This window comes from Bubalus kerabau, chromosome 10 (genome assembly GCF_029407905.1).
Source record: "Bubalus kerabau isolate K-KA32 ecotype Philippines breed swamp buffalo chromosome 10, PCC_UOA_SB_1v2, whole genome shotgun sequence".
NCBI lineage: Eukaryota > Metazoa > Chordata > Mammalia > Artiodactyla > Bovidae > Bubalus > Bubalus kerabau.
Window position 1 is genome coordinate 89,054,378 of NC_073633.1, and position 16,248 is coordinate 89,070,625.

The 16,248-nt window shown below is 51.8% G+C and overlaps 1 protein-coding gene across 3 annotated transcripts in view; it reads left to right on the forward strand.

Annotated features, from left to right (window-relative positions):
- RGS6 (regulator of G protein signaling 6) overlaps positions 1 to 16,248 on the forward strand; it is a 622,410-nt gene that overhangs the window by 594,616 nt on the left and 11,546 nt on the right. For 2 of the 3 annotated variants that reach the window (XM_055538549.1, XM_055538550.1), the window contains exon 17: positions 4,099 to 4,152. The exons of the other annotated variant lie outside the window; for it this stretch is intronic. In XM_055538549.1, the coding sequence (XP_055394524.1) occupies positions 4,099 to 4,152 (54 nt within the window). The remainder of the gene's footprint in view (positions 1 to 4,098; positions 4,153 to 16,248) is intronic. 3 annotated transcript variants of the gene reach the window in all.

The following is a 16,248-nucleotide window of genomic DNA, read 5'->3' on the forward strand; positions in this document are numbered from 1 at the left end:
TGCCTTTCTTAGCTCTGTTGACCTTTGCCTGCTGCTTGCTGCTGGTGTGACGTGAGAATACCATCCCTTGGGTTTTCTTTCTTTTCCCTTTTCTTCTTTCCCTTCTGTCCCTGCTTCCACTCCAATAGAAGACAATTAGGATTATTACCACCCCGGCCCATCCCGCTGAGGTCCAGGGTGTGGCCTCCTCTCTCCCAGTACCCAGCATCTCCATCTGCCTGTCTGCCCATGGTGGAGGGAGTGACCACCTAAGTGGCCCCTGCGGCGCAGCCCAGGAGCAGAGGGCTGGCTGTGACATCAGCGAACCCCTGAGAAAACCACTGCCGGGTCCAGCCCCCTCCCACAGAATTTCCTGCCCTGATCAGCACGCAAAGATGAGTGTGAGGCAAGGATTGCAGCAGCCCCCTCTGCATAGAAAGGCTTAGAGTTCTTCCAGGGCGATGGGGCACCGGAAATCCTGCCTGGGGTTATTGCCCTTTCCTCTTTCCCATCTGCCACCTGTCCCAGAGCATTTGCCTTTTCTTTTAACCAAGAAGAAATGGCATCCTAGCTCCTCCACTCTGAATGAAGTCTTGGTTCCCTGCAGCCCTCGGGGTCTAGATTTGGGGGTGCAGGGACACCCCCCCCAGCATGCAGGCAGTGAGGGGTGACTGGAACAGGAATGAATGTGGCTGGATTTCTGGGAGGAGGGAAGGCAGAGCTGGAAGGACAGGGGGTGAGGGAAGGGGAAGGTAGGGGGCTGGCTCATGGTTCGTGTGCCAGTGAACACTCTGCATTTTGCGGGTCTGATCTGAGGTCCACGGGGGTTTCAGTGTGGCTCTCCTTGTGCCAAACTCCAGGACTCGTGTGCCTCGCTGCTTAAGACCACGTGCATCCCTTTCTTCTCCCTCTCAGCCTCCCGGTGGCAGTCCCCTAGCCTGCAATTGTCCAGCGACACACTGTCTGTCCAGCCTTAGGGATGGCCTCTCTCAGTCATGCAGCCCCTCTTTCTGTGTGCTGTGACCTCATGGGCTGGGAGCCTGTCTGTGTACATGGCTGGTAACCGTGTCACTCCCTAGACTAGGAGAGCCCTTGGGTAGCCCTGAGGCCATCCCTGAGAGTCTTAGAAAGAGAAGTAGATTTGGGGGACACCCAGAGTATCTGAGACCCAGCTTTCTAGGCTTGCATCCTTTCCATCATATGTCACTCCTCTGATGGACAACATGAAGCCCAGCCTCCAGCCACTCCCTGGCAGGAGGGTGGAGGTGGAGGGGCCCTGATAGAGCGGGCTGACGTCCCCCCAAATAATGGTTCTGATACCCAGTTTTTCAAGAAAGGTGAAGACGTTTAGTATCGGCAGCCCAGATCTCAGGGGAGAAGGTCAAAGTGAGCGTTCTGTATTTCCTGCAGCTCGAGACCCTGAACCAATCCCAGTGTGGGGAAATCGTGGGCTCCCGCAGTTGGGGTCACCTGGGCCTGTCCACATGCATGTCCACACACACAGAAGAAGCCAGAGGCCGTTCAGTCTCCTTGTGAGTCTGAGTGCAAAGGGAAAACACACCCCTGCGCAAGGAGTGGGACTGAGGTTCCTGTGTCCTCAAGTCCTCCTGTACAAGAAAAGCTTCACAGAGGAGGTCACTCAAGTGAGGCAGGAACAGATGGCCTGCCTGTGACATGTCACCAATGAAATTTATTAGAATTTTCATCTCAGCCCACTCAAGGGGTGTCCTTGGGGGCTGAAAGCTCTTGCCGAAGCCAATGCCCTTTTGATATTCAGGGGGTAGATGTTTCTAAAAACAGTGACAAGCCTACCTTTTCTTCTGTTTCCCCCTGAGCTCCAGGCATGGACTGGAGTTGTAGCTCGACACTTCCAGGTAGACCCAGAGTGTCTTCTGTTGCCAGGGATGGGCTCACCATGAGATCGACACGTTCAGGTCATGAAGGGATGTGAGCCATAGTCCCAGCTAAGAGGTGGGCTGTAAAGCGGCCTCACTTTTCTGCTCACAAAGTCCCCTGATGCCCTGTGGGGGCACAGCCTGCCGATCCTTCCTCCCTAATCCATCCTCTATCCAACTATCTTAGTCATTCTGATGAGCCAAGTCCTCAGGGGGCAGGTGAGCTGGGCTTGGAGGACCCCTCAGGACAATTTGAGGACCCCTCCAGGACAATTTGAGGACCCCCCGAGGACCCCTCCAGCTTCCCTGGTGGCTCAGACAGTAAAGAATCCACCTGCAGCATGGGAGACCTGGGTTCAATCCCTGGGGTAGGAAGATTCCCCTAGAGAAGAAATGGCATCCCACTCCAGTATTCTTGCCTGGAGAATCCCATGGACAGAGGAGCCTGGTAGGCTATAGTCCATGGGGTCTCAAAGAGTCAGACACGACTGAGGGAATAAGCATAGCCAGGACGCTTAAGTATGATTTTCCAGGGCAGCTCCAAGGGCCTCTGCAAGGCAGAGGAAGCCAAATGAGTCAGGCTGATGGTCCCTCTCTGTGAGTAGCCACTCGATAGCCAGGGCATGAGAAGGACAGGCACAGAATTCCAGCTGTGGGGCCTAGGACCGGCCTGATTTGAGCCACATGGATGGCCCCCAGGTTGCCCACTGGATTGAAGCTGAGTGCTGCCATCCCCGAGTGCAGACTGGGTACGGTGCCAAGCCCAGCACATATCCTTCAGTGCTGCGTCTGAAGGACAAAGACCAGCCTGGCTCTGCTGCTGTGTGTCGTTCGTGTCGCATTCTCCTCCTGCAGTATCCTCTCTGTCTTCAGCAGCCAGCCTAGGGGATAGCACATGATGGCAAGGAAGCCGTCTGACCTTGTCCCCAGTGACACGCAGTGACTGCCTTTTGCCCCCTCGGCTTCCAGCACGTCCTGCAGACCCACAGACCCCTGGCTGCTTCTTCAGCTCTCTAACTTCCATTATTTGCTCTGTGTGTGTCTGTGAGTGTGTGTGTGCGTATGAGGGTGTGTGTCTGAGTATGTGTGTCCATGGGAGTGTATGTGTCTGTGAGTGTGTGTTTTGTGTGTCTGAGTATGGTGTCCATGTAAGAGTGTGTGTCTGTGAGTGTGTGTCCATGTGAGTGTGTGTACTCTCCAGATTTCCCAGGCTTGGATTTGGGACCCCGGAGCTGGGCTCTAGGAAAAACTAACAGGTATTTGGGATGTAATTCCTCCCACCTTGGAAAAGCAGGAAACTTGGGGAGAGGGTCAAATACATGCCACGCCCCCTTATCCATAGAGGAGAGCTGCCTGGTCTGGGGAGTAATGAGGGCTTTGCCCCCCTTCCTTCTCTGTGTATTGTGGGGGGGGTGGCAGGGAGGGGGTGCCCTCAGCTGAGACTCCCCAGGAGGCTCCTGAGCTGCCTGTCGTCTGCCGCCTGCTATGAGTAAACCTTGGAAGGAGTCACCTGCCCAGGTACCGGAAGAGTATTTTCTGTCCAGAATACTCCTTCTGAGACCCAAGACCTCTGGGGTTGCAAAAGACATAGGCAGAGAGAGCCTCCTCAATCTCAGGATACAGAAAGAGCGTCCTTAGGGGGCCTCAAGGATGTCCTATAAGTTAGCAAACTTTCTGGCTGGAAGATCTCAGAGAAAGTCCTAACCCAGACTCACGGAGGACTTGATGACCTCGCCTTGTGCACGGCCATTTCCTGACATCTCAGTAGCATCCCCCCAACACCCCACTGGCCCTGGGAGCTGGTCTGGACTGTGTCCCCAGTTGAGGCCCCCAGTTGTTCCCTGCATAGGGGCTTGGCTGGTTGAAAGCAATGATCAGCATCACCCAACTGTTCCCCAGGGCCCGGCTCCCAGCCCGGTGGCTCCCACTCCAGCCCAGAAGCAAGATGAATGACTCTTCTAGAAGCAAACACCCCTCTCCCCTTGCTGCTCTGAGGAGGCAGCCCCATCTCTCCTGGGCTTCTGTTTCCTGTCTCTCCCACTGACTCCTGCATACAGCTCTGGCTGCTTCTCTCTTCCTGTTTTTTTTGGTTTTTTTTTCCTCCGCCCTGTTTTGCTTTTGTTTTGGTTCATTAGCTGCCGCTGCTGCTGTTTAGGAACCATGTGTTATCTGAAGAATTTTTTTTTTTTCTGTATTTTTCTCCCTATCTTTTTTTTCCCTAAAGCCAGAAAGTGAGCAAGGTCGTAGAACTTCCTTAGAAAAGTTCACTCGCAGTGTGGTAAGTTCAGCTGGTTTTCTTTGGTTTTTTGGCTTTCTTTCCGTTTTTCTCGGTGGTGGTTGTCGTTTCCTTCGGGAGGGGAGGGAGCCCAGTGCTCTTCCCTCAGCACACCCACCCATGGTCTTCTGTGAGTGTCGGTGGCTTCTCTCCTAGGGACCGGTTTGCAAAAGACAAAAGGCCCAGCAGCTCCCCCTGCAGACGGGTGCACGCCGCCCTCCCACCCCCAGCCCCTGGCCCAACATTTGCTCTCCTGTGCAAGGGGGCTTCGAGAAGGAAGGACCACCCCTGCCCCACCCTTGGGGCTGCTCAGTGGATGCACCTTCTGCAGCAGCCCAGGGAGAAGGCCATCTAGCTGGACCATGAAATAAATTGGCTCAGAACTGTAGCTCATAAAAAAAAAAAATCCAAATTTCCCTCTGGGACTCTGGCAGCCACGCGGGTGCGGGAGGCGAGCTGCTGCCGCTGTGCCGGTGGCTTTTGCGTGTGCAGGAGGCGGCCGTGCTGCATGGGTTCTGGCGGTGAGGTCCAGCTGGCGTGTGTGCGTGTGCGTGTGTGTGTATGTGTGTGTTGGTGGCCTCTGCATGAGTTCCCATGTCCCTGACAGCCCCTTGTTAGCGTCCTTTGCATAGCGTGACAGGGCAGTAGCCAGGGGGTGGCATGGCCGTGGTGGGGAGGTCATCCCCGTGGTGCCCGGTGCAGATTCTGAACTGTGGTCTGCAGTCAAGCACAGACTCATCTCCTTTTTCTGTAATGTTCTCTGTAAGATTGGGCTTCCCAGGTGGCTCTAGTGGTAAAGAACTCGCCTACCAATGCAAGAGGCATTGGCAGGTTCCATCCCTGGCTTGGAAAGATCACCTGGAGGAAGGCATGGCAACCCACTCCAGTATTCTTGCCTAGAGAATCCCATGGACAGAGGAGCTTGGCGGGCTACAGTCCATAGGGTCACAAAGAGTCAGACACGACTGAAGCAAGAGCATGCACACATATTCTGTAAGACTGAGGTATAGGGCTTAGCCAGTCCCTACGGGAAGTAGCCAGTCCCCTTCTTTCCTGAAACCAGCTACTGAGCTCCTGCAGCCCAACTTGCACTGTTCACAAGGAACCAGCGAGCAGCCAGGGAGCCAGCATCCCATGCATAGAATTTGTCAAATTTCGCTTCCCAAAGCGTAGAAACCCACTGATGCTAACTTGCCTTTTTCCTCCCTCTGTTGCAGGGGAGAGTCCTTGTAAACCTGACTACTGTGTGATTAGTATCTTTATTTTATCCTTTTAACATAAATTCTAAGAATTCTGGGTGGACAGCAACCTGGTCGTTTACCTGGCATAGCTAGATGCATCTTAACCAAATTTAAACAGAGTTTTGAATTTGCTAGATGTCAGCTTCACAGCAACTCAAGTAGGTGGCAATTACAATATGGGTGCTCATCCCATCTCTTCTTTGGTCTTCTCTCTCTATGGTCTTTCCTCATGAGAAATCAGAGCTTGCAGAATGTCAGGCCTGTGATCCCCTGTCTGTCTTCATGGCTGGTTTGCCGCAGCCACACAGCTTCACGCACCAAGAAGTTGCCATGGGCTGTTGGAGGCAAGGCTGTGAGAGTCCCTCTACCCCTAATGGCTGATAGAGAGTGATGGGAACTCATTGCTCCCTCTCTTCTGAGGCCTGGAGGCTGCAAGTGGAGAATGGTGTAGGGATTTTGTTGACAAGTCCAGAGTATATTATGGAGAAAGCAAAACTCCTGCAACCCTGGGCAGGCCCTTCAGGTTGACCACGTGGGCTGAGTCTGTGAGAAGAAGCCTGGTCCTCAGATGAGGCATCCAGATCTCGCTAGGCTGCTTTTCATGAGAAGTGGGTGTTGGGAGAGCAAACATGATCTCGATGCAGCTCCGCGAGGAGCATTTATTGATGTCCCTTCTTCCCAGAAGTGGTGTTGGTTCAGTGGTTCTCCAAGGTCTGTTAACAAAGTGTTTGGAATGAGAAAGCACCAGACACCTTCCAAGCATTTGAAGTGTACACCTGGGAGAACTTAGAGAGATGTTTTCAGGGCCAGCTGAAGGAGAAAAATCTCCTAAGCTCCTGAGATTTTTCGAATCTATATGAGAGAAAGCCCAACCTTCCAAACCAAAACATTCCTAGGTTGCCTGTTATTTTTCTATAAAGACTCTAAAGGGTCGTGCATTCTGATTTTTTGTTTCCAGTAGTAGAAATATAGATGGACTTGTTTCGATCCATCCATCCTCCTTGTGATCTTGGGATAACACCACTTCGGGTAACCAGATGAGGCTGAGTTTGAGGAAATGACCCACAGCTCTAGAGCGGTAGCAACTCTCAGAATACTTGAGGCTTGAACTCAAGAATGTGGTTTTCACAGCCCAGTATTCTAATCAAACAAAATTAACCAGTTAGCCAATATGTCTTACAATTTGATAGCCATTTTCTGGATCTAATATACATTAAGTGCTTGATTTCTTTGAAAGAAGGTCTACATGAATATTTCATCTTCTGTATACTGTGAACTATAAAACCCAATGAAAGGCTAGTACAAGAGCAATAAGGGTTCTGGGAAATACGTGAAGAAAGACCATCCACGTCATGGAAAACGAGGGAGTGAAGCTGAGCAGTCCTTGGACCAGGGATGTGAGGCCAGCTGCCATTCGGGACTAACCGGTGACAGGAAATGTTGATCCAGATCGTTCACTATCTTGGTCGGCTAACTTCTTATCAAGACTGAATCTGGGTCCAACATTTCTCCCATGCAGTGCTCTTTCTTTTCTTAGTAAAGGAGAAACATTTGGAGAAAGCAAATTGTTCTAAGACTCCTATATCATGATATGGAGGGATTATCTGTGGAAGGCCACAGAGGCCCCCTTTGACATGGGATCCTAGAAGGGAGTTCAGTATGGTTCATAGAAGCCGCTGGAGCCATGCTAGTTTGAGTGCAGAAGGAGCCTTACGATCCCCAGCAGAGGCATTGTTTTTCCCATGACTCCTTTTAATGGAAGCTTCATTCTGAGTCATGCAGAACTGGGGTAGCAAGTAGCAAATAGGGGTTATGCTGTGCCAAGGCACCGTGTACTTTGGCCACCCAGAGCCATAGAGCTTGCATAAAGGCCTGCTTTTTGATAGGGCCAGCCCAAGTTCAGAAGCAAATATCACTCAAAGTCCACGGCATGGTGCAGCCAGCCCGTAGTGCATCTTTATCCAGAGCAGAAAACAGGATCCTTCTGATGGGCCCAACCCCACAGATGCCCAGCTGGCCAAGTAAAGTGCAGCTGGATTTCAGCCCCTTCTCAACCCTCATCTGCCCTTGTACAGTAGATGACTCACACCATCATACAGGGTGGCCCTGGTCACAAGAGCCCTGGGCCCAGGAAGAGCTGTGACATAGCAGGTTCTTAAAGCGAGGGGGTGGGGGGTGCTCAGACATGGCCTCAGATCAGATGAACGGAGCCTCTTTCCTCCAGCTCTGTGCATTGGGAAGCGTCCTTACACAGTGGCTATAAAATATGAAAGCCACAATAGGAAGCTTCTGTAGATTGTGTTTGCATTGCCTTCCATCTCCTCTTCAGACTCTCTGGTTGGAAGTCCCAGGCATTGCTGCCTGGGGAGAGGAGGGTCTTCTCTAACTGAAGACCACTTCGCACTGCTCAGGACCAACCAGCCTGCCATTCTCTGCCATCTCCCTGGTTTTGCAGTCAACAGGTGACCTCGAGGGTGTGAAGGGGGCCAGAGGGGAAAGACCGTCCATTCCACTGCTCTCTCTTGGGCGTGCTCATTCCTTCACGGTCTACTGCAAAGTAAGGGCCAACTCTGACACAGAGGACAGAAGGATGTGTGGGAGGAAGGCAAGAAGTAGCAAAGGGCCATTAGCCAAGACTCAACAGCAGCAACTGGATTATCCCTCTTCAGGTGGTGGCTGAAGCCATCTGGTGAGAACTCCAGAGGAGGAACTCTGAGGCAGAGAAGATAGAAAAAGTCCTCCGCATCTTTGTACAAGGAACAGCACTTAACTTAGGAGAAGTGGCAGCCCCAAGGGATGGTGGCATCAGCCTCCCTGGACACCTTTGCCTGGGCGCTCAGCTAAAGCCCCAACTGCCCTCTTGAGAGCCTCATCGGCTGTAGCCTCAGGCTCCCAAGATGGACAAAGAAACAGCTGTTGCTGGAGGTCTCAGAGGACAGCAGAGATGAGAACCAGGTGTTCATCCTTCTCCTAAGAAAACATCACAGTTGGTCTTTGCCAAGGTGCTCCTAGGAATTGAAACAGCAAGGGCCGGGAGCTGAGGGAGCCTTGGCATGCACCAAGAGGCATCTCCATGACAAGCATTTCAGTCCTGCCTGCCAAGGAATGCAGCGGGGAAGTCAGATGGAGACCAGGAAGCCCTAGGAGCCAGCTGTCACCCGCCTTCCATCTCCCTTTCCCCCCGCCCCGCCCAGAAGCCAAGGAAAAGCTCTTGAGAATAACCTCCCCCCACCTTCTGGGCAGCTCTGCACGCAGAAACCCCCAGCCCCAGGCCCAGGTGTTGAACCGGAAGTGGAAGGCTGAGGGCCTCCAGGCAAGGCAGAGGGCAGGCAGCCAGGGTGATCAGCCCACCCCCTCCACCCACCCACACATAGCAGTGCCTTCTTCCCACCTGGAAGCTGTTTCCCCTCCCCCTCAGCATGTCAGGGCAGAGCCTTGGGCTCCACTGAAATGAGCTCTCAAACACCTAGACAGCAGAGCCCCTAGAGGGCCTTGACCTCAGTCGAACAGATCCTTTCAACAAGGAACGGTCGGCTAAAAATCTTTAGAGTTGCTTTTGATTGCACACAGTCCCTGGGCCCCGTTGGGATGTCAGGGTCACAGGCTATATAGTGCCAGCCTGCTCCCATCGGATCTCAGAGCCCTGTGATCGAGCAGCAGTGACACCCGGGTCTGCCTAGAGATGGAGGTGAATTTCACAGCTGTGCTTGGGAGGGAATGCATGAACTGGTCTCTCCTAGGAAGTGAGGACTTCCCCTAGAACTCTGGGAAACTCTGCAGAGCCGTGCCCAGGTTGACTCCTGCTTCCAGCCTCAGCCTGCTAGCAGTGTGACCTCAGGCCCATCGCTAGCCCTCTCTGAACCCTGGTTTTGTCCTGTGTACAATGGCATGGACTGAATCATCTCTAGGACCCTTTGCAGCTAGGACGTTCTATTGGTCTGTGCTTTTCTCTGTCCTGCGATTTTCGAGTTGTGCTAATCATCCCTCAGATGAGAGAGGAGCCTGCCCGAAAAGTGGCTGCCCACCCCGGAGGCTGGGAATTAAACCAAGGAAAGAACTGAGTTCGGTGTCCATTTAAAATCCCTTGACAAGGATTTGAGGATCAACACTGGCAGAACTGAGTGCTGCAGCCCCCTGACCCCACAGGCCCCATCCCTCCATCGTTTGGGGCTCATTCCGCACCGTGACCCCTGGATGGCAGGGAGAGAGAAGTCGCAAAGAGCAGGTTAAGCACCGCACACCCTGTCAACCACGCCAGTACTGCAGTGCCCACCCTTCTGGAACGGATGCTCAGCTGGGTGTGTGTTGGGAGGTGGGGTGAGGTCAGTTGGGCAGAAAGGTGGGCCCCATGCGGGTACTACCACGTCACCCTGGGCATGGGGCAAGGGCATGGGAAAAAATGAAGTGTGAGCATCGGGGAACCTCAGCTTCACGCTGCCGCCCTCCTGCAGCCACCCCTTCTGGGTCCCTGGAGACTTCTGGGCTGGCTCACCACTGTCCTCTCAGAGATGCTCAAAAAGAGGTCACAAGAGGGCGTGTTATCCTGGTCACAGTCAGCCGTAGGTTAAGTCTCTTCCAGTCTCTATTCCTCTCTCCATCTTGGGTCCAAGTGAAGTTTGAAAAAGCATGTTTACTCTTTTAGTTTTGTAGCTAGAAAAGGAAAACGTAAAAGTCTGATTTTTGCAAACCAACGATAAAATGTTAAGATGGCTGAATCAGTTTGGCTGGCAGGATACAGAGGCAACAAAGAGATAAAATGGTTCTCCATGAGGGCCCTGGAGAAGGTCTTTCTGAAACCCTGGGGAAAGGGGAGACTTTTACTTATCAAAAAGGTCAGAGGTGGTCATTTTTGAGAAACCCAGCCCTAGACCCTGCCACTCCTCTGGGAAGGAGAAGCCCCCAGCTATCGTAGCTGATGGTTCATCTGTCAACCAAAAGCAGCCAAAAACCCTCTCCCTGAGGAGTGCCCACTCGAGCAAAAGCGCACCAGTGACTCAGCCCCCAGACACAGGGGAGAGCTCGGCACTGCAAAACCGCTCCCTCCTCCTCACTCTCCCCCACCCGGCCAGCTCCTGCCTTCCCCAGACCCCAATGTGCAGAGCAGTCAAGTGAAAGACTCCTGTGAGGCAGAAAGGCACAGCTGTGTGTTTACAGCCACTGATTCCGATCCAAATCGCAGCCCTGCCAGTCTCCCGCAAGGCAGGCTGGGGGCAAGCCGGGGATGGATGCGCCAGGCGGGAAGCTATTTCGGGAGCTGACCTGCAGCCCTTTGCCGTAACAGAGCCTTCCTCCCACCTCCCCTCAACCCCCCACCAACTCAGGAAAGACGTCCTTCTAGAAGGAGCTCCCACTTGAGAAACGGCTGATGGGGTTGTGGGATTTCAGCCTGTTCCTTGTCACTTATGAAGTCAGATTTCTGGCACCTGTCCCCAGGCAGCCACGCGAGGACAGCCCAGGGCTCCCATCTGTCCAGTGAGAAGGCAGAGGGTGAAGGTGACCGACGGCAGGGCGCTTGGCGGGATGAGCAGCAGGGAGGGCAGGCCTGAGTGGGGGACGGGATGCCCGTTTCTGCCCAGGACAGAATCTGCCTTGGACCTGCCAGGGGAGATGTGGCATCACACAAGGGGCAGGAGAGAAACCTCCAGGCGCTAGCCAGGCTTTGGAATAGCAGGAACCTAGGAAGCAGACCCGGAGAAGGCAATGGCACCCCACTCCAGTACTCTTGCCTGAAAACTCCCATGGATGGAGGAGCCTGGTGGGCTGCAGTCCGTGGGGTCGCTAAGAGTCAGACACAACTGAGTGACTTCACTTTCACTTTTCACTTTCATGCATTGGAGAAGGAAAGGGCAACCCACTCCAGTATTCTTGCCTGGAGAATCCCAGGGATGGTGGAGCCTGGTGGGCTGCTGTCTATGGGGTCACACAGAGTTGGACACGACTGAAGCGACTTAGCAGCAGCAGCAGGAAGCAGACCAGACTGCCAATGTCAAGGTCAGGGAGAAGAGACCCAACTCTGCTTGTGTCCAAACCGGAGGGTTGGAAGTCAGAGTGCTCAAGGTCTAAGGACTTCAAAGGCTGAGAAGTAAGATGGCCGTGGCATTCCTCCAAAATGAGCTCCTGATGAAAAGCAACATGGGAGTCTTCCCTGTTTGTAAGCAGCAAATGAGCACTTTGGTTCTGAGTTTGGGAAGCACAGTATTCTGGAAGAAAGGCAGGATACAAATCCATAGGAAGGAACAATCCCTAAAATGTTGCTATGAAGCAGAATGCTAACTGGGACACCACAGGGGAGCTGAAAAGAGCTTGGAGCAGTGGGATCTTCAGTTCAGTGATATTACCCGAAGGCCTAGGAGAGAAAGACCCTGGAGTGTTTGTTTTTGGGCTCCCCAAGGGATGGGAGTGGCTCAGACGGTAAAGCGTCTGCCTACAATGCAGGAGACCCGGGTTCCAGAAGGAAATGGCAATCCACTCCAGTACTCTTGCCTGGAAAATCCCATGGGTGGAGGAGCATGGTAGGCTACAATCCATGGGGTCACAAAAAGTTGGACACGACTGAGCGACTTCACTTCACTTCAAGGGATGGGATGGTAGGATGGGGTGGAGAGTGTATAGCTACCCTGGCAGTGCCAGAGTCCAAATGGCTGGTGAATTCATAGATCTATGTCCATGGGACATGCAGTTTCTGATTGTGGCCACAAGGGTCCAGCCACAGCCCTGTCTAGTCCAACATCCTTTTTGATGACTCAGATGAAGAGACAAACATGCCAGTCATATTCAAAGATGCACACCTAGAAGGTATTGCTCATTTGACAGGTAGTATGGTCTGCCATGTTAAGACCATCTCCTTCAGGTGGAATGATGGGTCCAAACAACCAGGTATAATTTAACCAGATAAAATTTATGTTAAAAAAAAAAATTCAGTCTCACAACTACAGGATGACATTCCTAGCCTTCACTGTAATCACGTTTTAAAAACTCTGGGGGTTCTAATTGACTGCAAGCTTGATAGAAGTAAAAGTGGGAGGCAGTCACTTTTTTAAGTATCTTTAGGTTGTAATAACAAAGTGGAACGGTCAGAAGTGCTCCATTGTTCTCTGTGTTGCTCTAGACTGTGTTGAATCTTGTTTCCAAGCTCTCTTATTTTATCAGGAACTTCAACAAAACTAGAGACAATTTAGAAAAGAATAGCTGGGGACTCTGGAAGCCCAGTCAGATGAAACTGAAGTAGATAAACATGTCCTGCCCTGGCACTAGTGGTAAAGAACCTGCCTGCCAATGCAGGAGATAGAAGAGACGCAGATTCGATCCCTGGGTGGGGAAGATCCCCTGGACAAGGTCATGGCAACTCACTCCAGTACTCTTGCCTGGGAAATCCTGTGGACAGAGGAGCCTGGTGGGCTACAGTCACAAAGAGTCAGACACAACTAAAGCGACTTAGCACGCATGCAAGGAGATTCAGACTCCATCAGGAACTATATGTGTGTTTGTCTCCCAGAGCGAGTGGGCAGTTCTGGATTGTTCCAGACAGAGCTAGAACAAATGGATAGAAGACATGGGCAGGGTCACTCTACTAAGAATATTCTAACAGTATCAACTTCCCAGGGGTGGAATATGTCACCTCAAGGAACAGGGAGCTCCCTGGAAACAGTCAGATGTTGAATGGCCAGGGATATTGTAGAGCAGGTTCTATACTGGATTCCACCCACCTCCTCCAAGGAGAATCCTCAGATGCATTAAATATTTGTGAAACATTGCATGTTATCATAGGTTTATAAATAAACTATGGGAAAGGAGAACAGATCAAATGGAGTGAGTTTGCTGAGACTGGAGAAGAAGGATCCAGAGGAGTCAGGTTTGACTCTACCTTGAAGGAAAAAATAAAGCTAGATTATGATAAAGTCAGAGCAAGACCACTGTCAAGAAGTGGAATTGCTGCCCTTCAAGCAATTGCAACTCAAGCAATTGCAATTCAAGCAAGGCGAAGTCATCCTTGCCTTTTGTTTTTGGTTGTTTAAGCCAATCACTTGAGCCCTGGGCAACAAGACTCTCTCCCCAAATGCCTGGGAGGAGATTAGTGACGGAGGACACTCGTACCCATGGGCTCAGGGAAGCTGAGCACAGCCGGTGGGTTCCCTGGCTCTGCACTGGAGAAAGCTTGGCCTGACATCATTCCCATCCAGAAAGGGTGTTTTGTTGAGAGCAGAAAAGAAGATCGAGCCAGTCGCCTTTATCCGATGGGACTTGCTGGTTCCAGGTGGACAAATTGGCACCCAACTTTCTCAGCGGGGCCAAGAGCAGAACACGCCCCCTGAGACCTTAGAGCAAGGGGAAATTACGCTCATGGGCCCCTCCTCCTGGGCCCCGCCGTAAGGACTCATCTTCAGCCCAACTCAGGGAAGGGACGGGCTATCCTGTCACATTCTTTCCCGCTGTCCTGAGGACCAACCTGATTGCAAATGACACTCCCTCCTCTCCCAGGCTTTGCCAAGGCTGCTTTCACCTCATCATGGAATTGTATAATTATGGTGATTACAGCTTATGGCTTTTTCCTCTCCTCATCTTTTGCTTTCAAATTCTTTGAGGCCTCTCATTAAACATGGTGATGCCAATAAAGTCAGCAAAGTTTTAATAAGATGCATTTTGAAGCTAAAGAAAGCCCAGTCAGAGTTGATTGTTACTATGTCCCCTCATGCTGCTGCTGCTGCTAAGTCACTTCAGTCATGTCCGACTCTGCACGACCCCATAGACGGCAGCCCACCAGGCTCCCCCGTCCCTGGGAGTCTCCAGGCAAGAACACTGGAGTGGGTTGCCGTTTCCTTCTCCAATGCATGCATGCAGGCTAAGTCGCTTCAGTCGTGTCCGACTCCGTGTGGCCCTATGGACAGCAGCCCTCCAGGCTCCTCTGTTCACAGGATTCTCCAGGCAAGAATACTGGAGTGGGTTGCCATTTCCTTCTCCCGTGTCCCCTCATAACAGGCCTTTAAAACTCTATTGTGGGTGATTAATGCCTGGATATCAGAGGTAGGGGAGAGAGAGAGATGGAGATCCAGAGTGGGGAGCGTGACTGTACTTTTTCACAGGGCTGGAGAATGGTTTTACTCCCTGCCCCCTGGCCTTTCTCATTTACACCAAGAGTATGGTGCATCTGAATCCCCACCCCTAATGGAAAAAGACTGACTGTCAAGTAAGGATAGAGGACCTGGCGTTTACATCATAGCAAGTTAAGTTGGGAAATAGACATGGAGCAGTTGACACAAAACTCAATCAAACCTTAGGAGCTGCAGCAAAAGTAAAGGGGAACTGCTGGTGGATTCTCTGTCCTTGACAATGCTGGGATCCAACCTTTAGCATTTGAGAGTGGTCACCATCCTGTGGTCATATCCTCAAGGATGGTTTCCTTGGTAATGACAGCTTCAGAGCCCATTATTTGCTGGCCCTCAATCACAGCTTTGCTGAACTGTTTCTAGATCTGCAGGATGTTAGGAGAAAGATCACCAGGAAGGCATGTGGTGGGGGTGGGGGAGAGACAGGGTGGCCACCAGAGTCCCCAATGCCCTTCAACAGCTTTGTACAGGTGTGATATCTGAGTCCCCTTTATTTCCATCCTCCCCAGGACTGTGTGGAGAACTACCCAGCAAGGTGCATCTTGCCCTGGCAGGAGTCTCTTTTGAGAGGCTCCAACTGTCCCCTGAGAGCTAACTGCCCTGAACCATCGCACAGCTCTTTAGCCAGCTGGTAGTTGGCTATCTGGGATATGACTGAGTAGCACCAACCATCTGGGGTTAAATGCTGTTGAAAACCTGGCAGTGATATTTCCCCCAACTGCATTCTCATCCCCTACTGAAGATGACCTACCAGCTCTACCCCCGAGAACAACATCCCTTTAGTGCCCACCAGAATGTAGAGAGGGGCTCGAGCTGGGGGTTGGGCAGCCCCAGTTGAATTCTATTTCTCCACCTGGAGTTGGGATAAGACCCCAGGCAAGTTGCTCACTTGCCCAAGGGGTACAGTGATACCTGCTGCCTGGGGTGGATGTTGTCACTAAATGAAAGTGAAGTCTCTCAGTCGTGTCTGACCAGGCTCCTCCGTCCATGGGATTTTCCAGGCAAGAGTGCTGGAGTGGATTGCCATTTCCTTCTCCAGGGGATCTTCCGGACCCAGGAATCGAACCCGGGTCTCCCGCATTGCAGGCAGACGCTTTACCGTCTGAGCCACCAGGGAAGCCCATCACTAAATGAGGGCATGGCAAAAACAGCTGCCGTGTCTTGGGTGCTCACAGTGTCACAGTGTTGGCATCCGTGTCGTGCATATCTTGGCCTGAGAGGGACTTAGGTTCTCCTCCAGCTCCACCACTTAACTCTGTGACTCAGGCAGCACCTCCAAGCCTAGGTTTCCACACCTTGTAAAAGGGAGATAAGAGGAAATGATTAAGGACTTCCCCGGTGGTTCAGTGGTTAAGGCTCAGCCTTCCAATGCAGGGGGTGTGGGTTTGATCCCTACTTGGAGAACTAAGGTCCCACATGCCATATAGGCAGTGGCCAAATTTAAAAAAAAAAAAAAAAAGAGTAAGTGATTAGGAGGGAAAAAATACAAAAGATGCTTAGCATAGTGTTTGCAGTATATAAGCTCAAGCGTAACTCTTTGTATTGTTATTATTTTCTATTATGATGATGTTACCTGCAGCCCACGCTTAGCTCTTATTCTTTATCTGATTTCCAACAGTGTTCTGCAAAGTAGGTATTACTGTATTTATTTAGCAGTTGAGGATGGGGACACAGATATCTCAAATACGACAGTGTGTGCAAAGCACATCCATTTATTAGAGCAACCAGCTCATGACCCTACTCAATAAATGGTA